Here is a 20,635-nt window from a genome sequence, read left to right on the forward strand (position 1 = left end):
CGAATCTCGGATGTCCATTTTTCAATCCATCGGTAGTTTCCGAGTTTCCACTACGGCTATGTTCGACTGCCATTATTTTCACTGTGCTGCAGCCAACTAGCACAGTGTGTTGTTTCTTTCGGCTGTGGCAGCGCAGCGGCTGTACCAAGCGGCCGAACAGGCCCTACATAAGTACATATGTGATTTCCACCACATATTTTCCCAGCATATCCATATACCATACGATTTAGATAGCATGCTTGTGCTACCAGGTTTTATGCCTTATCTCACAACAACAGTGTTGTGATTTTTTAAGAAAAAAATATATTTATTTTTTAAAAGAATAAAAAATACAATTACAATTTCAAAGTTTTGCAAAAATCTCCTCCCGCTCTACCTTAGGGAGGGGCATAGAGCAATCTATGTAACACGACAATTTTGTAGGTGCCCCCCTCCCGATGATTTATCTCCCTATGTAACATCTCCCATAGGGCAATTTATTGTGGGGGTGGCTGCAAAATTGCCACGACGCAAAGTTTGATGATGCATGGGTCGTGCCATGACAATTTTGATAAATCGTCCTAGGGGAGAGCGGTTTATCACAGAGGAGGCCACCTAAAAACTTGGCACGACGCATCTCTCGTGGTGTGTCACGTCAAATAAATTGCCATCTCATAGGGCAATTTACATGCCATGTCCTACAATATCGTCGGAGGAATATATTTCTGCAAAATTTTAAAATACGAATTTATTTTCTACTAAATATTAAAAAATTAAAATAAAAAATTCCAAAAATGCAATTTCTCCTATATAAGGAGCATTATGGCCCATCTACAATGGCCCAAGGGCCCATTTGGTAGCACATATGCGAAGTGCAGGTGTCGAAACGGGGGAACGCAAGCGGACAAAGCAAAAAACACAGAAAAAAAATCGCGGAAAAGGAGAAAGAAACCAGGCGACTCTCGGCCGCACTCCGCCCACTGCGAGTCTGCGACGGTGCGACCTCTCTACCTCTCTCTCTAGTCTCTCCCCCCGACGAGAGCTCCCCCCTCGATGGCGTCGCAGAGCACCAAGCCCGCGCAGGCCGCCGCCGAGCCGTCCCCGCCGGCGGCCACCGCAGCAGCGGGGGAGGCGCCGCCGGCTCCGAACCCCGCGTCGGCCGCCACGCCAGCCCAAAACCCTACCGCTGCCGCGGGGGCGGCCGCTGGCGGGGCCACGGATCTGGAGAAGAAGATGCGCCGCGCTGAGCGGTTCGGGACGGCCGTGGTGATGTCCGAGGAGGAGAAGCGCAGCAGCCGCGCCGAGAGGTGATTGCTCTGTCCAGTCCCTTCTTTTCTAGGGTTTAGATTTTTTTTTTTGGCCTAACAGATCCTGGAGATTTCGTGGTCATGGTGAGGGTGAATATGGGATAATTAATCGTCTTTTGAAATGATGGATTCAGAAAAAGACCTTGGTAATATTGAGCCATGAACAGATGTGTTTAGTATTGTTAGAAAACAATATATAGGATGCATGCAGGATTTAACTGTGCACCAATGTTGCAGTTTTTAGTTACTCTATCATTTATACATGGATTTTGAGGAGATTTTCCCGTGGTAGAAAATAGTACTTTGTTGTTTGCTACCAGACGGCTAGGAGCCTTTAAAAAGGCGAATACGATGTATTCCTTTCAGTCTCTTTTAACAAGGTTTCCCTGCTTAAGAGAAGGGTGCTCGTGTTTCTCCCTTGGCAATATCCTGTGAGGTTTATGCAATTGCTTGCTAATTTAGTCTCTATGCGCTGCATCACCTAGGTCCTAGCGCAAACCATAGTTCATTTGTCTAGGATATTATTGGTTTAGGCGTTTAGCACTAAATGTCCTGTTTCATACTGCTTCTGTAATACAGTAGTGGTCCTAGTTTTGGGTATTCAGTTTGAGTTTTGGCTATCAACCTTTATTTCATTGGACTAACTACCAAATCCCATGAACCATTGGCAACATAGTTATTTTATCTATATTCAGTCACTAAGAATACAGGTGGGAGATGCTTAACAAAGCTTTTACCCAATGGTGTGTTCAATGCATGTCTGAAATCTAGCTGCCACAGTTTGAAAATTAAATATCTGTTTTTGGGTTAATAGTATTCTTGTGAAAATATGTTCCAGTTCAAATTGTTTAGATGAAGTGCAGTTAGTTACAACAAGGAAAACAATAAACTTGCATCATGGTTTAACTTACAAGAAAAGTGCATTCTCTTATAGGAAGGTTCTTAGGCTACCCTTATTGACTAGCTTTCAATCACTATGAAATCCAACACTGGCCACCATGATATCTTCTCTGAGATGGAGCAGATTAGAGGAGAAAAATTCTCTGGCATGGACTAAAGTTTGATGGTTGACACTTGCTTGAGGAACATAGATTGAAGCATACAGAGGGCACAGGCAAGCCACATCCAAATTAAGCCGTTGTACGGATGAATGCTGAATGCTCTTAAGGCATTCATGCTTTTAATTAATTACTGTGATTTATACTATTTTACACCATGTTTAAGAAGTTTCTTGGTTCCTTTTACAGACTTATATTGAATCCAATAAAAGGCCGTTAACTACACCCTATTCTTTTATGATAGTATTTCTTGCTCTTAATGAAGAGGGTGTTTTGAATACAAAAGCTATGGTTTTTTTCCTTTAGAATTAAACCATCTGTTTGCTTTATCATGATTCATCAAAAGCTTTTGAGAGAATTCAGCTACTTTAGATGTTATTCGGATGGAAATAATGGTACCTTTGGTTGATATCAGAGCTCATTTACTAGACTGTCATTCAATCATGTGTATTAGTACTGGTTTAAAAAAGTAAATCCTGCTTTCAATCTAGTTGGTGCTGGATTTAAATTTGACTGGAACTAAATGAAGTGTCTCCTTTGTTAAACTAATTTTCTGCCTCTCCTAGCTTTGCATCAGATATGTTGCCCAAACAACTTATTTCAGTTACTAACTCTCATCTTGTTTACAAGGTTTGGGACTGGATCTTCAAATGAAAAGGCGGAGGAACAAAAGAGGAAGTCCAGGGCTGAGAGGTGTGTTAATACCACTATTTGCACTCTGCTATTGTAGATTTTTCTTATTCCCCGTAATGGCGAACTGATACATAGTTGGATGAATTGTCACTTTGTCAGATTTGGCCTTGCCTCATCTTCTGCTGACGAAGACGCTAAGAAAAAAGCTCGTTTAGAACGATTTGGTCAGAGTACAAATGTTGACAAGGGGGAAGAAGAGAAAAGAAAGGCACGAGCTCTTAGGTACGAATGTGGCAGTGCTATATCATTCTTGCTAATAGAATCTTAACCTAGCTATCAGCTATAGCTGACATCTCTTCACTACTTTCCCAGGTTTGCAGAAACATCTAGTGGACCATCTCAAGAAAATGGCAAAGACAGCTCCAAGCCGGTAAGTTTATCATGGTATTGTGTGTAACTTTTGCTTCTTTTGTGTGTTTTTGTATCCGACCCATATGTGTGTTGCAAGACGCAGGACGCGGCCACTGTGGCAGGCACGGCATAATGGAAGCACTCCCTGCCTTTTGTGAGGTTATATATTGCTGCTATCATCCTACAATATTTCCCATTGCCAAGGGCTTGTTGCTTGACATGCAAAGTATCACTCCATTCTTGCAGATCTCGGACATGGCCCTTACTTTTGGGGTGAAGCCGTAGTTTGTACAACACTAACGACATCAGTGGCATCATGTTTTCTCCTAGCCATGTTGAGTGCTATTTACTGTGTTGACTTGCTTACGGTACTTCCCTAGCAGTGTAGCTTGACTTGCTGCTTGGTTTGGGATAATACTGTACTTTTGTTACCTCCCTCTTTTAATGACCATGGCTCCTTAGGTATGTACCAGTAGTAACTTATGTTGTTGTAGTTAGCTTTTAAGACGTTATCGTATTCTAAGTTTTAGATGCTTCCTTCGTGTTACAAAATGACATACGCAACAATGCCAATGTCTTGGCAGCGGGGCATGTGAATATCTGATGATGCATTTCGTTAGTGCATACATGGTCCACGATCTCCCTACTAAAAGCTTGTGGCTCCCATCGTTTCGCTTCTTCAACCGCTTTTAAGCCAAAATTTAAATTTTAAAACTAATTTTAGAGTTGATTTTATAAACTTTTTTATTGTAGTTTATTTTATAGCCTTTTCTTTTAAATCGTTATGGACATATATACAGAAGTTTTACCTATAAACCGCCTTTTTCTTCTAAAGAGCCAACCGATGGATATCCTGGAAATTTGCAATGGATAGTAAAAATCCATGAAATGCTTTCCTTTCAACAGACGTATCAGACCATCATATATAACATTGACAGATGGAGAACAAATTGTACACAACTGAATTATCTCAGTTTGTCTCCCGTGTATGTAACACAGCCACGGGAGCAAAATCTTATTCCAATTTCTCTACAAATACTCTACTACACTATCACTGTCAAGAACTCTAGTAGTATCGTGGCAAATACTAGCAAGAGCCGCTGCTCAAAACTGACGAGGTGCAGCGCTCTCAACAGTGGCCGCAAAGCTCCTGGTGGGCGACGAGCTCCGACCTCCTCTCGATCGTGTACCGCAGCTGCTCCTTCACCTGCCGCAGCGCGAGGAGCACGGACTGCACGTCGTTGCGCGGCCTCGCCGTCGCCGCAGGCTCCGCCTTGGGCTCGGGTTGCGGGTCCACGAGCACGATCGCGAGCTCATTCGCCTCCTCCATTTCGCCGTCTCCCTCTCTGGGCTCGGCCTGAGCCTTCCGTGCTTGGATATCGATACGCATATCGTCTTCGTTGCCTGTTTCTGCATTCGGCTGCGGGTCTACCAGCACCAGCGCTAGCCTGTCGTCGTCCTCGTCGCGTTGGTTATCTTGGGATTTTGATGAGCCGAAGTCGGATGGCACATGAACAGGTTCATCATCCCTGCTACATGGGAGCGTTCCATGTGTTCTGCATCAGTAATACAGGTTGTTAAATTGTTAAGTACAAAGTTAGCATTTGACATTTTCCAAGGAATTAAAAAATAGTCAAATTTGAAGGATCAAGTTGCCGTTTAAGCAAGCGCAACTGCTCTATTTTTAACACCGGAGTCAATTGTGCACATGTTTATGCTATAATTGGTGGCAGCTACACGTAGTCAGTTCTTCGTACAGTTGAGTTACTAACATTCACCAAAGTGAAAAATTTCAGGTGGGCTTGGTCCAATTTGTGTGGCGTACAACACCGACAATCCGTCCATCTCCTTGCTATCCTAAACACAATCATTCTGCTTGTGGAGACACAAAGGGTACAGGTTGTTTCCTCAATACCTAACAATAATCGTGAAATATGCCTGTGGAGCTAGCCGCCATGAACCGAAAAACAAAACGTAGGAGGAGGGAATTTATGTCCTAGTTCTGGCGAGACATAAGGCAACATAGAAACCTAAAATGCAGAAATACCTATGCGAGATTGTTTAGTTCCTACCGAAATTACGGTAATCCTAGAAACATTAAGCAGGTTATTTAACTTTTGACCAATAATAAAACACCTCTTGTTAATCCGCATGCTTACCTCTCTGAGTCATGGTCACCAGCCTCCTCCCCAGAGCCGCAGTTCTTAGCATCTTCAGGGTCCAAGCCATTCTCCTCCTCCTCCTTGCAATGAACAGATGGTGATTGCTCGGACACAACAGAGCACCAGCTCCCTTCCTGGGAGGAGTTCACCTGAGTGCATGAACCAGCCGAGGAGCCAGGATTGTTCACGTCCGCCTCCGTCTCCGGCGCGCGGTGACCGGAGCAGCTATTGGAGGAGAGTGACCCGATGGAGCTGTCCGAGAGCTCCACATCCAAAATCTTGAGGGACTCCAGCTTCTTTATGGCCCTCCTGAGCCTCCTCTCCGCCTTGTTCCTGATCTTGACCTCGTCGGAGAGCTTCTTCTCCAGCTCATCCAGCTGCGACCAAATCATAACCAACCACCAAAAAAAGCTCAAGAACAGTATCACACACTTCCTATCAAGGAGGTTGTAACAGTAGGGAATGTGGCTAAGAGAAGATACCCTTTTGGCGAGTGAATCAGCCTCCTCCTTGGCAGCCTTGGATGCTACCCTCTCTGCAAGCAGCCTCCCTCTCAGGCACTCCACTGTCCTCATGCCACCGCCACCGCCGTCCTCGCTGCGCTCACCTCCCCTGCAATCAATGAGACGCAACGCAAATGCAGATGATGTCAAGGAACCGATCCTAGGATCCCATAAATCCATCAACAGAAAATCCAAGAACTGATCCTAGCTAGAAGAAGGCATCCAAGAAAAAACCCAAGAAGCAAAATTGTAGCAAACCTGCATTGCATGGCTGTGGCAGCCATTTCTCCTAGCTTAGCTTCCCTTCTCTCGTCGACGTTTCTGGTGGTAGTAGTAGTATCCAAGGGACCAAGATTTGGGGTCAGGGATGGGCGTACGATATGTGACGGCTGTGGCTGCTTCTGCCGCTGCATGCGCCTCTGCTTTTGGGCTTGGGGTGCAGACGGTTGCTGAATTGGAGGGAGGTAGTAGGAGTGGAGGCTTGAAGCCGAAGGCGTCCGTCTGATGTCTGATGGCTGAGGCGTGAGGTGAGGCGCCTCATCACGGTAAGGGGACGTGTACTGAACCTACTGATTTGATGACCACAGTAACCGGCTCTGTCCGTGACCGCCACCCGTGAGGTGCATAACTGGTGTCCCTAGAAACCTCCTTTTTTTACACCTCCCTACATTCTTCAATGACCGCACTTTCTTGCATTTGTCTTGATTTTTTTTTACAGTCACATAATCTGCACGCAAACATTAGTTTCCTGCAAAAGAGAGATGGTATGAGGTCTTGAGATGGATGCACTGGAGCAGAAGGGAGAAGTAACATGCTAGAGATTGTGTTGAGGAGCTTAAGAAAAGTTTGCATCAGCCAACTGCCAACAAGACTTGTCAATTGTATACTGTACACAAGCTCAAACCTAACCTAACTTGCAAAGTACAGATAAGCGTGGTAATGATACTACTAAACTAGTATAATTAACAAAGAGATGGTCGCAGGGGACATGTGGGGTCATTACCTTGGGGGTTGCATAACTGCAGTGTAAGAGGGAGCGAAGCGAAGGGGAGGGCAGAAAGAAGGCCACGTGAAAGGCCGCTCTGCAATGTTCATTTAACCCGCTCGTTGTTTTGCCCCATCTTCTCAGGCCTTGGTGTCCTCTTGCCGGGTTTTCTTTTCCTCGTGGTTTTTAGCAGCATCTGAAATTCTGGGAAGCCACCGACTTCTGTATTTTCTAGAGAAAAAAGAAGAGGAGGACGGCTACACTGCGGTAGTACAAAGACAAAAACGCCTCGAGTGTCCCTGTCGCGGCGCCTCAGTCACGAGCGGCCTATGGGTGTTCTTCTGCATTTGAAATGATTTGAGTAGGGTTACCCATCAGATTAGCGACAGGACAAAAGTATTAACAATGACATTTGAGCTGTCCTCTCCTGCATGCGGCTGTTAAAAATAATAGCCTGAACTCTGAAAACAATATATACAGAATTTGGTGGAAATTAGTGTAAACTACTACCTCCATCCTATTTTAAATGCATTTGTGAGTTTTCGCGTTCAACATTTGACCGTACGTCTTATTAGAAAAAATTATATTTTTTTAAAAAAGTAACAAGTCACACATAAAATACTATCTAATAACAACAAAAATATTAATCATAAAAATATTTCAACTAAGATAGATAGTTAAATGTTAGACATGAAAATTCACAACTATATTTATATATTTAAAATAAAAATTCACAACTATATTTATATATTTAAAATGGAACGGAAGGAATATTTAGGCTGAGCTGAACTGATCTGCCACGTTGAATGTCGAGGAATTCGCTGGTGCTTGGTGAGATTGGAAGTTAGCACTGCACCCAACATCATGTGAGGGATGAGTGGTGATCTGCGAGTGTACTTTTGATTCTCCTGCTGATTCTATTGGCGCAACAATTCCTTGCCCACGAGCTTAACAGTCTATGAAATTATACACCAACAATTTGGCTGGAGGTAGTAGAGTGGTACGTAGTAGACAGATAGCTGCGGCTTTTTCATGCTATAAGCTCAGTACGGTGCACAGTGTTTCCTAGGCATCTGAGGCTTCGGATTCTGGAGCGATGATACTGCAGGCCGCAGGATCTTCGACCACCATAGCTACACAAAGAGCTTTCCGGGTCAAAAATTATGCTTTGAAAAAAGCAGGCAGTTAAAGTATCAAAGCGATGGAAGCGGAACAATAAAAAGAACTTGCCTGCCCCAAGAATTTCCAACCAGATTCCACTGGAAATGCTATGTAACTAGTAACTGCTAGGTACACTACTGTACTATTCTTCTTCTACTGCTGGTCCAGGTCTTTTCTTTTCTTTTTTTTTTTTTTGCCCGGCATCATTACGACGACCCTACTACGCAACGGTGACTATCATTCCTGATCTAAGAGTGGAGCCTTTGCAACAGGCCGATGAACGATGATGATGACGCTTCTTCAGCAAGTGAATGCAGGGACACATAGGACATAGCCCATGCCACGCTCACCGGCTCACCGCTCAGCCAATGCACAAAGGACTGAAGGACACGGCCTATTTTGTCTCCCACCGCTGGTCATTACCGTGACCTGGGAGGCTTGGGAGGTGTATCACGTGCACAGAGATATAACATATATAATACCACCGAAACTATTCAAAACATTTTGAAATTCTGGATTAGATCAAGGCACAGAAATGGACAACCGCGCAACAATGTAGATACAAACAGTGAAGGTAAAGCCAAAAGAAAATTAAAGAGGAAACAGTTCCACCTGATTTGTCTTGCTGCTTGCTTTGTGGTACAACTTGTCATGGCTCAAGTGCTCAACGCCTATGCATGATGTGATCCCAATTATGGAGCGCTCCACCTGTATACGTTCAAATGCGAATGAATAGATGTACACTATGATTAAAGAGGTGTGGTGATTATACTCACTTAGCTTCACTTGAACTCCAAGGCTCCACCCGGCAAAAAACTCCAAGGCTCCAGGATGAGCTGGAGCTCACATTGGAATTCACATCAATGTTGCCACTAGTAATACTATCCCCTGCTTCATTTGGTCGGTCAGTGCATGTGGAGATCGCTGCAACCTTCAGCCTGTGAAGTTTTAGCATGTGAGTGCTGGCACAGAACGAAATAAGAGTCGTGGCTTTCTGGTAGTAAGATCAGAGCAAGTTGGGCACAGTCCGGAGAGCTGCTTGTGTGCTTTTCCTTTTTGGAGTTCATGACCTGGGAAGTGAAGAGGTAGAATGATCCAAGCATGTGAACCGTGATCCACAAGCACGAGGGTACTAAAAGACAGATCTTGTTGTGCTAGCTCTATGCAGTTGTAATTCTAATGCAGGATAGGATTGGGCACATGCATGCAAAGCAGACAAGGATTTGGTTTGGACGGAGAAAAAAATGTTGAAAAAAAATCACAGGTTCAATCCCATTAACCACAGATTCCAGTTTCAAAATGCAAAAAAGCATGGTGGGCTAAAGAAATGATCCAGTAGTGATTTTCATGAGATAAAAACACTGAAGCTAGAACAACTACTTTTGATGAACTGAACTAACTTTTGTATGCTGCTCTTTTGGTGTTTCATCAAACACTGAGATTTAACTTGTGGAGGCACTTCCTGAAAATTCAAATCAGAATGCAACTGCTTTCATCATTTTTGTAATCATTGACTTTCCTGTTGCTGTAGTAACTGTTGGCCTTATTAAAAATTAGAGCTCAAGATCATACACTTCGAAAGGTTTGAAGATTGTGGTAGCAAAGCTCTTATTGTTTCCAGTTCTCATTTTCCTTTGTCATCCTAGGGTTTGATAATTGGTCAGATCAATATAATTGACCACATAATGGCGTATGGAATCCGATGGTCCAAATAATTCCAAAATGCCGATGTGCTTTCAGGCATGATAATCACATTTCAACTTTTAGCTCTATTGAATGCTATCGACATAACTTGTCTTCATCCAACTCTTAGGTTGATGTCAAGATCTTTTCTATCATTCAACCCATTTAACCCCTCAACAACCAAATCAATGTGTGTAGCTTTCGGCTTTAAGGCAAACACAGGAATAAAACTTGCAAGCGATTGTTCTCCCTCAATTCCAAGTACACCCAGGAACCTTCTCCAATCCAACTCCCCACAGCATGCTCCTTATGGTTTCAGCTTCTTCCCATTTGCCAGCATTTGAGTATAAATTAGCCATAACAATGTAATTACCCGTATTCTTAGGTTCAATGACAAACAAGCGATCAAATGCATAACGCCCGAACTCAACGTCACCAACTACTGCTGCTCCATTAAGCAATGCACCCCAGACCTTTGCATTTGGCTCAAAAGGCATCTTGTTGACGAGCTTAACTGCTTCCTTGAGCATCCCTGCACGACTGAGTGCAGAAACCATGCAAGCATACTGCTCAATCACTGGAGAGATACCAAAAACAGCCTGCATTGAGTTAAAAACCTTACGAGCTTCAGCTACCTTGCCAGAATGGGCACACGCACTAAGCACAGTGGTGAAAGTTACAGTGTCTGGCTTCGCACCAGCAGTAATCATCTGATTGAACAGGCTCAATGCTTCAACTGCTTCTCCATGAGCTGCGACAGCCGATATGATTGATGTCCAAACAATTGTGCTTCTATGTTCAGTCAGTTTAAACACCTTCCTGGCTGTATCAAGAAATCCAGCCTTTGCATACGCATCAATCAATGCACTGACCAATCTGATGCTCTGATCATAGTCATTTCTGATCGCATAACCATGAGCTTGCTTTGCTCCCAGTAGTGTTGAGAAAGAAGGAACTGAAGGCATGACGATTGAAAGTGTGGCTGAATTGGGTAGTACTTTAGAGGCAATCATTTCTTGCAACAACCGAAGAACATCTGACTGGCGCCCATTTTGAACTAAGCCCGCAATCACTGAATTCCACATGCTGATGCCCCGAGCACTTGCTTGCCGGAAAAGCTGCATTCCCTCTTCAACATGCCCGTTATTCATGTACCCTGTGATCATTGCACTGTAACTGATTGAATCCTTCCTAGTCATTCCATCCAACAACTGTCGTGCATATTGTAACCTCCCACATTTGGCATAAAACCCAATTATTGAGTTCCATACTGCCATGTCCATGTCCAGCCCACTCTCCGCAGCAAATCGGTGAACACCAATCCCGAAATCAACAACCTTGAGCTGCGCGCAAGCATGCAGAACACTTGTCACCGTGACACCGTTCGGCCCAACACCATCACCATCACTGCAACGAACCCGCACGAACTCCTGGAACAGATCCAAGCACTCTCTATACCAGCCTGCACGGGCACACGCGGATATAAGCGAGTTCCAGGACACGACGTCCCTTCTCGGCATTTCATCGAACACAGCGCGAGCGGAGCGCATGTCCCCGGCGTTCGCATATGCGGTGATGAGCGCATTGGACACGAACAGGTCTGACCCGAAGCCCCGCAGGAACGCGACGGCGTGGAGCTCCCCGGTGACGAGTGGGGAGAGCGCCGGGCCGGACGCGGCGAGGGACCTGAGGAGCGTGGAGAGGGTGATCTCGTCGGGGGAGACGGCGGAGGAGGCGAACAGGCGGACGGCCGCGGAAGGGTCCGGCGAGTGGAGGGAGAGCGAGATGAGGATGGCGTTCCAGGCGAAGAGGCTGGGCTGCGGGATAGAGTCGAACACCCTGCGGGCGTCGCGCAGGCGGTCGGCGCGGGAGTAGAGGGAGATGAGCTTGGAGGCGAGGAAGTTGGAGGGCGTCACGGAGGCGGCGACGAGGCGCGCGTGGATCTGCCGGGCAGCGGCGAGGTGGCCGGATTCCGCGCAGAGCTGGATGAGGTGACCGTACGCCCTAGGATCCGGCGGCACGGCGGTGAGCCACGCCGGCAGCTTCATCCGCTGCTCGTGAAATGCTCAGCTCCGATCACCCGCCGGCGCGGGCATGAGAGTTTTGGGCTTTTGGCTGTGACCCCTACTAGTTCAGGGCCTCGCGTGATCTAGACCGTTGAGATCAGATCAAACGGCCACGAGGCCCACGAGAGCAAGTGGCACATATGACGGCAATAGCTGTTTTCTTCACCTAATTTTCTTTGAAAAAGGAGGTGTAGCAATCCAGGTGTAATATCAAACAGATTTGGTTAAATGGCTCAAATGCACAACAAGAACACCACTTGTCCAAAGAATAATGTTCGCTTCTGACATATCATATGGGTAAACTTACAATGGTAGAAACTATAGAAACCCCAGAGTCACACACTCAAACCTCATGGTTTTGTATTCGTATACGGTTACAATCTTCTGCATTTTTCAGTTTTGCAGATCATTACACCCAGTGTCCAACACTCGAGCCGTGATAGGCTCTGAAAATAGCTTTCGAAGAAGTAATCACCCGGGCAACATACTACTTGCTACTATGTTTTTTGTTTCTACGGAGATCTTGCAGGCACAGCAACTTAGCAACTAATCCGCCAAACTGAGACAATGCGTAAGTAGCTGAGGATCTCAACCAATTCTAGGTCCATCAATCAACTCCGCAGTTCAAAAATTGTATGCTCTTGAAATGTAATATCACCTTGCTGGCTTGCTCCTGTTCCTTCTATTACACTATGTGCTACGGCTATTTTAGAAGTATCCGCCATATCTTTCTCATGTACACCACTAGGGACCATATGGCAAGTCCAGCTGATACATAAAGCAATGCGATGCCGGAAGTAACCAGAGCATCTTGTGCAGGAAGACTGCAAAGTACAAAGCACAAAAAACCGAACCATCAACACAGAAATAATAAAAAGAATGCTGCGCAATGTTAAAACTCCATGCAAATACCAAACAAGAATACCTTTTGTCTCTGCTCGCAAGGAGGATAGTCAATGCTGTCATCTGCGTTGCGGTCTTCCACTTCCCCAAATTGTTAACTGCCACAGCCTGTTGTAGCAAGTAGAAATTTAAATGGCTGAACAAATTATGACAATGGAATCCAAGGATAACTGAGCACAGGAGGAACCTCAAGAACTTTGGTATTCTGAGACGCAGCCCATTCTCTCACAGCTGACATTGTGATCTACATAAACACAAGATAGATGTGTAATAGGTTAGGATACTAGCTTGTAGCAACCATCACTATTCCACCACACTGTGTCAGTTACGTTTGTTCTACATGGATACACGTGTTTGCATAACTAGAAAATAGAAATAATGGTGCTCATGGTACCACACACCTTCGCATGGAATTACAAGGTTGACAAGAAACTATGGAATTAGGGTCTTAAAGCATGAAAAAAAGAAGAGATAAAATTTCTTATTCAATGCAGGCTTTTCACTTCTGTTTCAAGCAAGCCACATGATGGTGGCACTCTACCTCACAGAAAAGAGAATGAATTGGCTCAATCCCAAAAGATAGAGGTTGGCCAAACAGCATTCATTAAATCATAAATTATGTAGTCTTACCCTTAGATCTGTGCTCTAGATAGAACCTACGTTGCAAAAGCAAAACACCAAGTTGTCAGCTTCTTTTTATTATGGGAAGTTGTCAACTTATCATATATTGCATAGGTTTGAAACATAAACTTAGAGATTAAGATAAGCTGACCAGATCCAATAACCCAAGAAATCAAGATGTTACCCAAGATTTATGCTAGCTCACCAACAAAAAAAAATTTACTATAAACCAAATTTTCACTAAATGTGCATGAATTGACAATGTAGATTGGCTAAGGAAATACCTCTCTCCCAATAATAGCAATGGCAGGAACCGTTAGAAGCCATGGCCCATCTCTGAGCAGTGAAATTTCCAAAGGTTTGGTGCACAGCAACACTAATGTTGCAGCTACCATAAGCTGCAGCAGGGAATGGCAGTAACAAAGTTAGCTCACATTTGAACATAAACAATCCAACAGGAAAAACGAAAACACAGCTGTTCAAGTAACAAAATGGGTGGGAAGGGCAATTTAAGAAGTGAGCAGCAGAAAGAGAAAAGCAACCTTGTCAGCCACAGGATCAAGAAATGCACCAAAAGGTGTTCCTAACTGCATCTGTACAGAAAATTGTGTGAGGAAACAATTAAAGGGCTAAAAAAATGCTGGTAAGCACCTTGTCTGGCATGTTATTAAATCGGTATTTGTGACACACCTTTCTCGCAATATAACCATCTAGCCAATCAGTGACTGCAGCAGCAAGGAAGATGCCAGTTGTCGCAGTTGCTGCCCAAGGCCCCTCCATGTAGAAAGCTGGTCGCAATACAAATATTAAGCTGTTAGTTAAAATGTAAATAAATCAGAGCGACAAATTGGCATTAGTCTGTCAAAAATAAACAAACAGGCACCAGAACCAGATGCATATCAACCAGTATTTATCAGTGTAAACTGATAGAAATATATAGGCAAAGGTTCAATAAAGACTGTGAAGACAATATCCAAATAGAAGAAAGAGCATAACTGCTAAAGGATGTAAAGGTGATTCGATAAGTTCAACTACATTGATGTTACCTTACCTGCTGGTTATTGTCAGGTAAACATACTATTTGACCTCAGGAAACAAACAAGTACATTTTCTTACTTTCTACAGATGATAAGTTTGTACAAATCCATCTAACTGTTGCAGAAATTCCATGAATCATTGATAACAAAAAAGCATCACTAGTCATTTCGATAAAGCTAATGGATGTAAACTGTGAATGAATGCAAAAGCTCCTCATGTTTGTAAAAGGGATGTACATTGGAGCTAGATATTTAAACCTTCTATATATATAGTGATTATCCCAGAAACTTAAAAATGCAGTGCTGATAGGATACTTTAATTTGCATATCCCTTCAGTTTATAGGAGGTGAAAAGCATCACGTAGGACAACCTTTCAGCATCATTATAACGGAACTGGACTTGGAAAAGGTTTTTCTTGCCCTATTGTTCTAGAAAAAAGTCAAATACAGTGACTGAGGCATGCTTTCTTAGTCTAACAAGGGAAAATATAAAAAAGTAGGTGTCTTGGGAGAAGAAATGAACATGTTCTTAGCACACAGATTAACAAGAAAACCACTTCGTTTCCCCAATGGGTGGGAAGAGTAATGTGTATAATGCAACAGGGTTCATATGGGAGGATTCTTAGGAATTCTCAGGCACAACATGGGATACAGTAAAAAAATTGAGGATGGAAAAAGGTCCTGTGAAGGTTTGGATGAAATAGACTAAGCAGACTAAGCGCAGCACTGTGTCACATAGGAGATGAGCTCCAAAGTCTAGTGAGTAGTGCATATTAACAGTTCTAAGTAGAGTAGACAGGCCTAGCCTGGAAAACAATAGACAGAAGAGGCAGTAAAGACTATCTGCACAGGTGCCCCTATATGTCAACTACTGCGATGCACCATGTTCTGAATTTAGGAAATTACGGATACAAAAACAGATAGCAGTATCATCCAGTTAGCAGCACAGCATGTTAAAAATAAAACGGAGGATAGTGTCGATCTTTTGGACCATCAATTCCATTTATGGTTATTGTTCTGACGATTCAGGAATTATTACCTACCTGATCTACCGATCTGCTGATTCCATTTCCTTGACGATTAAGCACAATAATAATTGTTTTATGCAATAAATGGATATGCACCACGAACGAGAGGGACATAGGGGATTAGCATATCTAGCTGGGGTACTCCAAAACTTTCCAGTTTCAACTATTCCTCAATCAATTTGTTCCGGCACATTACTCGCAGCAAGATAACCTACAATTTCCTAGCGTTTCCAGCACTATCTTCGGGGAACTTGATTGTGCTCGAAGGACAACCCTGATCATCTTGACAGATTTCCCACATTACTAGCACACGAAAGAAAGTCGCCAACAAATCAAAGCTCTCGGTACTAGTTCCATCAATATACACGACCGCGTCACAACCCGACAAGAAACGCATAAAAAAATTCCCAAAGTTAAAAGGAACAAACAAGCTGTCGCTCGAACTTACTGCTTATCAGGAGCGGCACGGCGGCGACGCGGCCAATGGTGAGCACGGTGGGCAGCGTGAGCAGCTTGGGCGGAGGCGGCTGTGGCGCCCCGTCCTTCGCCACCCCGTTCACCGCAGGCGCCACCACCCGCCTCCTCCTCCCGACCCCTTCAGATCCCATACCCTCACCACCACCACCGCCACCGCCAGAATGCGGCAAGGAGCACAGACCCCTCACGGGCGCCTGCGCGGGCGGGGGCCACCGGAACCAGCGGCACGCGGCGGTGGCGCTGGTCGCCGTCGCCGCCGCCGTCGTCGTCGTCGTCGGACGGTAGCGGCTGCCTCCTGCGGCCGGCGGCGCGGGGGCAGACGGGATCCGCGGCGGCGCCGCGCGTGGGGAGAAGAAGGGCTTGGGGTGGAGGTGCGCGGCTGCGGCGGCGGCTTTGAGGAGGAGGGATGCGTGGGTGGCGACGGATGGGGGCATGGGTCGGATCGGTTGATTGATTGATGGATTGATTGGTCGATTCCCTCTTGTTTGGGCTGCGGGTTGGGGGGAAAGGTGCGGGGGACGTGGGAGGAGGAGGAGGGAGGAGTTACGCTTACGCACTCGCATCGCACGGCTAAACTTGGGGGTTTCGGTTAGGCTGGCCGACTGATAGCGGCGGCCACCGCCACGGACGTATACGTGATGGGGACGCCGGGATCTGGATCTGGACACCGGGGAGTAGTGCTAGTACTACTGTATTGTGGGCCACTGCGGTCAGGGGGAAATGGACGAAGATATTTTCTGTGGCGGACGGTGGACGGAGAGCCAGAGGCATTCGATTCTAGGTTGGGTTGATCGTATCCTTCCCTTCCGCTCTTGCCCTCACGTTTCGGAGAGGTCCCCACGTTCGATGGCGATTCGCCGGCGCGGCTTTTGCATGGGCCGCACGGGTGCACTACCATCACCACCACCGTATGAACGCGACGGCGGCGACGTTGATGTTAGCCAGCCGCTACAATGCTGTACTCCTAGGCCTCGCACCGACGCGGCTAGGCGACGCTACCGTCGCTACGTCTATACCTTCCGTCTCCCAGTATTTTAGTCTGTGTTTAGTTTCACCTTAAAATTAGAAGTTTGACTAAAATTAAAAGTTTCAAGAAAAAAATTTAATGTTCATGTATGTAGAAAAGTTTTGATATGATAAAAAAGTTAAAAGTTTGAAGAAAAAGTTAAGAACTAAACAAGCATCTAGTGTGGTGGCGTTTTGGGATTGACGCAAAACCCACTATGCCACTGTGCCACAAATGAAACGGTCGACGTTGTTTTGATACCGGGCCGGCAGCATGGTGTTTTCGCTTTTGCAGTGCATCAATAATCTCGTGCCGAGCTAGAAGGGCAACAGGTCACCGACGTTCCAGCCTCGGCACCAAAGCAAGATGAAATTAGTACTTCTACAGCTTTTGCAACACCAATGTCCAATGAGCTAGCATGTGGTGGTGGATATAGTTCGCATGTTTGTGGTTTTGCAAGTGAATGGTTTTCACATTTCGACGTGTGAATCCAAATGACCCGATGGACACACATAACTGTCCGATTAGAGAAGCTCATATGATGGACTGGATACCACGTTGGCGTGAATAATCTCTTTTGGAGTTTTGGTCCTTCCTCACAAATAAACTCCGATGAAAACTTTTTCATGGACCATCCTATGTATACCTACATGACCACAAATATTATGTTCCTGTTTGAAAGGGTTCCACCTTTTTTAGAAAAAAGTTCTTCTACTATAGTATATAAAACAAAGTTTTCAAAGAGGGCCAAACGGTGGAAAGTACTAGGAAAAAATTTTCAAATATGATTTGTACATCTCAACCACAAAACCGGGTATAATGACTCCTCAATCAATCAAGACCAGCGTAAAATGACTCCCTCGATGGGTTTGAGGGTGGTTTTGATTGATGTGATATCTATGTGGCAACCAGTCTTAAAAGAAAATAATAAAAAAAGATGTAGGACCCACTTGTCAATAACACTATATATCTCCTTTCTTCCTCTCTCTGCTCTCATTGGGCGTTTGGGGTGATGCAATGGCGGAAGAATGCCAGTTCCTATATCTCGCTCCGAACGAAGGATGGAGCGGCGGTGGTCCAAACTCAGCAGAGTGAGAAAGCGGATCAACCGAGGAAGGCGGCAGAGTGTGAGTCAACGGCACACTCCTCGACAGCCAACCTCGACACTCTCATGGAGCCGCTAGACGAGCCACCATTGTTGGTGATTGAAGAGACCGAGTTCCCCCTCCCACAACCTTCCATGGCGCTATCCCTCCCTATGGCACTTGCCCACGTTGCGGACAAGACCATGCGGCAGGGGCTTATCCCCATGCCCGGCGACAGCGAGTGTCAGAGAGGAGGGGTCATCGCGACGTCATTGAGCAAGAAGCTGCAGCGGGAGGAAGAAGCTCCGGCTGAGGGCATCAATGAGGCCTTTACGGTGCCGTGGTGTAGGATGGGTTGCGGCCCCACCAAGGAGAGGATGAGCTCCTTCAATCTCGTCGCTTCTTGTGCTTCGTCATCTTTCTTGGTGTGCTCTGGCAAGGATGTAGCGGCGATGAAGAAGGCACGAGAAGGCTGTCGGCAATGACAACACACTTAGTGGGTTCTTGTGCCAGCCCGTCTGAAAGAACGAAGAAAGAGTGGCTCTGGCATATGGACTCCGTATTTTTTTTGTCACTTACTTACATATGGGTGCACATCTATTTTTAATTCATCAAATAATTTGGCTGCCACGTGGATGTTATATTAGTAAAAACCACTCTCAAACCAGTTAAGGAAGTTAGTTTAGAGTGTTTTTAGTAGTTTGAGGAGTCGTTGTAGCGGTTTAAGTGATACGAATCAGATTCAACCTATCTATTATATTATTAAAGGAATAGAAAAAAGGAGCCTCCACGTTCGCTCTCATGGCTTAGAAATTCTCACATTAATCGGAGAAAAAGAAAAGGCAGAGTCCATATAGAAATACAATTTAGAAATAGCTGAAATTCGGAATTAAAAAATAAGGAATATTAGAAGAGGAGACTAGAGTCCATATAGAAATACAATTTAGAAATAGTTGAAATTCGGAATTAAAAAATAAGGAATATTAGAAGAGAAGACTAGAGTCCATCAATGTTGTCAGTATCCCGATTCGTATCTGACGGAGCGTGGGGCTCCTCACCGGGAGACCACGCAGGCCCCCCTTTGCCGGTTCGGCCGGGGACTCAGGGTGAGATTCTAAGCTCTCTGTATGTGGAAGGTTCGCGAGACCGGAAACACACAAGACTCGGGCGATGTATACAGGTTCGGGCCGCTGAGAAGCGTAATACCCTACTCCTATGTTTTTGTGAGATCTGTGTAGGAAGGAGCTACAAAGTATGAGCCAGCCTCTCCCTTGTTCTGGGTTCCCAATCTGGAAAAGTCCAGTCCCCCCTCTAAGTGGGCAAGGTCCTCCTTTTATATCTTAAGGGGATACCACATGCACCATTTCTCTCTTTTTTGTGGGGACTTACCCCACCTTTTCATAAATGGACGGAGATTTGTATAGTTGCCGTCCGAGTCACCTTCTGATGAGACGGCCCACAACTACCTCCACTTTCGCCGGGAGCAGATGCGACGTGGAATCATGGCTGTCCGCTGACGACATGACCGGTGTCAGACCAGTCACGTCGGTCATTCTTGTCCACCACGTGTCAGCTTAGCAATCTACATGTTCGCCCTTCTTCACACAACATCTTGCCTGTAATGGTTAGGATGAAGCCTGGCATATATCTGACCAGGACTATCGTGTCATCTCTGGGAGGTAACACGCTAGCTCCAGCTGGGGACGAGCGCCTAGAAGCCCTCGTCCTGACGGGATGGGGCGAGGCGTGCGTCAGATCGCCTGTCGCCACCTAACCCGCGATCTGACCGGTCTGTGACTGGTCACAGACCGGATAAATGAGTGCACTGCACTGCGTTACATGCGGCGTGACACGCTCAGCCAAACCACAATAAATGTGGTTAGGTGAGCCCCACTGTGCTCACCTAACCCATACACTCGGAGCAAAAACCCACGAGGGGTAGGGGCGCCTCGGCCCTCGGGGCCGAGGCGGGTGCGGCCCGACCCCCTCGGGGGGACTAAGAGGAGGGCGAACATATCACCCTCGGGCCCGACGTCCCTCGGGAGTACCAGGCCACGTGTGCGATTGTGTCTGCCTCAAACCTCTAGTCATGATACTCCTGATCCCATGTCACCGACAGTATCCTAATATCTTACGATACTACGATCTCTTACCAAGCCGAAACGATACCGATCCCACCTAGTATCCTAATTTTCATAGCATCTCAATCCTACTATTCATTACTGCACGATCCTACAAAATCTTAGGTGGTATCCCGATTCTACGATCCCTACGATACTACAAAATATTATTTAAAATAACATGGTTTGAAAATAGTGTAACTAAATATGCTCAAATTTATATGAAAATCAGTTAAATATATCAAAACCAACGTGGTTTCTCTTAATAAATGTCTCTATTTACATGACATATATCATTACTACTTTTTTTATATAGAATGGCTATATATAATTAATATAAATATTAATTAAATTTTAAAAAAGAAAATCTCATAGTATCCCGATCCTACGATACGATATTACTTTGAGCA

General features: G+C 45.3%; 4 protein-coding genes across 5 annotated transcripts; 1 reads left to right on the forward strand and 3 right to left on the reverse strand.

Annotated features, from left to right (window-relative positions):
• Nucleotides 1–913: 913 nt before the first annotated feature.
• LOC4332457 (protein MODIFIER OF SNC1 11) lies at nt 914–4,011 on the forward strand. Of its 2 annotated transcripts, none has more exons than XM_015774877.3 (6): nt 914–1,286; nt 2,975–3,037; nt 3,137–3,259; nt 3,350–3,407; nt 3,486–3,547; nt 3,635–3,853. In XM_015774877.3, the coding sequence occupies exons 1-5, from the start codon at nt 1,033–1,035 to the stop codon at nt 3,519–3,521; spliced, it is 534 nt and encodes a 177-aa protein (XP_015630363.1). In that variant the 5' UTR covers nt 914–1,032; the 3' UTR covers nt 3,522–3,547; nt 3,635–3,853. The 2 variants fall into 2 exon arrangements, with proteins under 2 accessions (XP_015630363.1, NP_001404488.1); NM_001417559.1 differs by having other exon boundaries at nt 933–1,286; nt 3,492–3,547; nt 3,635–4,011.
• Nucleotides 4,012–4,297: 286 nt separating this feature from the next.
• On the reverse strand, nt 4,298–7,597 carry LOC4332458 (uncharacterized). The gene is made up of 5 exons (XM_026023689.2): nt 7,057–7,597; nt 6,312–6,801; nt 6,033–6,162; nt 5,548–5,927; nt 4,298–4,944 (listed from the first exon to the last, which is right to left on the reverse strand). Exons 2-5 carry the CDS (start codon nt 6,464–6,466, stop codon nt 4,518–4,520), a joined length of 1,092 nt encoding a protein of 363 aa, XP_025879474.1. The 5' UTR covers nt 6,467–6,801; nt 7,057–7,597; the 3' UTR covers nt 4,298–4,517.
• Nucleotides 7,598–9,421: 1,824 nt separating this feature from the next.
• Nucleotides 9,422–11,978, reverse strand: LOC136351269 (pentatricopeptide repeat-containing protein At2g37310-like). The gene has a single exon (XM_066308989.1). The coding sequence runs from the start codon at nt 11,928–11,930 to the stop codon at nt 10,134–10,136; it is 1,797 nt and encodes a 598-aa protein (XP_066165086.1). The 5' UTR covers nt 11,931–11,978; the 3' UTR covers nt 9,422–10,133.
• Nucleotides 11,979–12,153: 175 nt separating this feature from the next.
• LOC4332460 (cardiolipin synthase (CMP-forming), mitochondrial-like) lies at nt 12,154–16,567 on the reverse strand. The gene is made up of 7 exons (NM_001417560.1): nt 15,986–16,567; nt 14,163–14,260; nt 14,015–14,065; nt 13,757–13,870; nt 13,039–13,095; nt 12,874–12,959; nt 12,154–12,772 (listed from the first exon to the last, which is right to left on the reverse strand). Exons 1-7 carry the CDS (start codon nt 16,446–16,448, stop codon nt 12,652–12,654), a joined length of 990 nt encoding a protein of 329 aa, NP_001404489.1. The 5' UTR covers nt 16,449–16,567; the 3' UTR covers nt 12,154–12,651.
• Between the last annotated feature and the right edge of the window lie 4,068 nt (nt 16,568–20,635).

The sequence above is a fragment of the Oryza sativa genome, chromosome 3 (assembly GCF_034140825.1).
Source record: "Oryza sativa Japonica Group chromosome 3, ASM3414082v1".
In the NCBI taxonomy this organism is placed as follows: domain Eukaryota; kingdom Viridiplantae; phylum Streptophyta; class Magnoliopsida; order Poales; family Poaceae; genus Oryza; species Oryza sativa.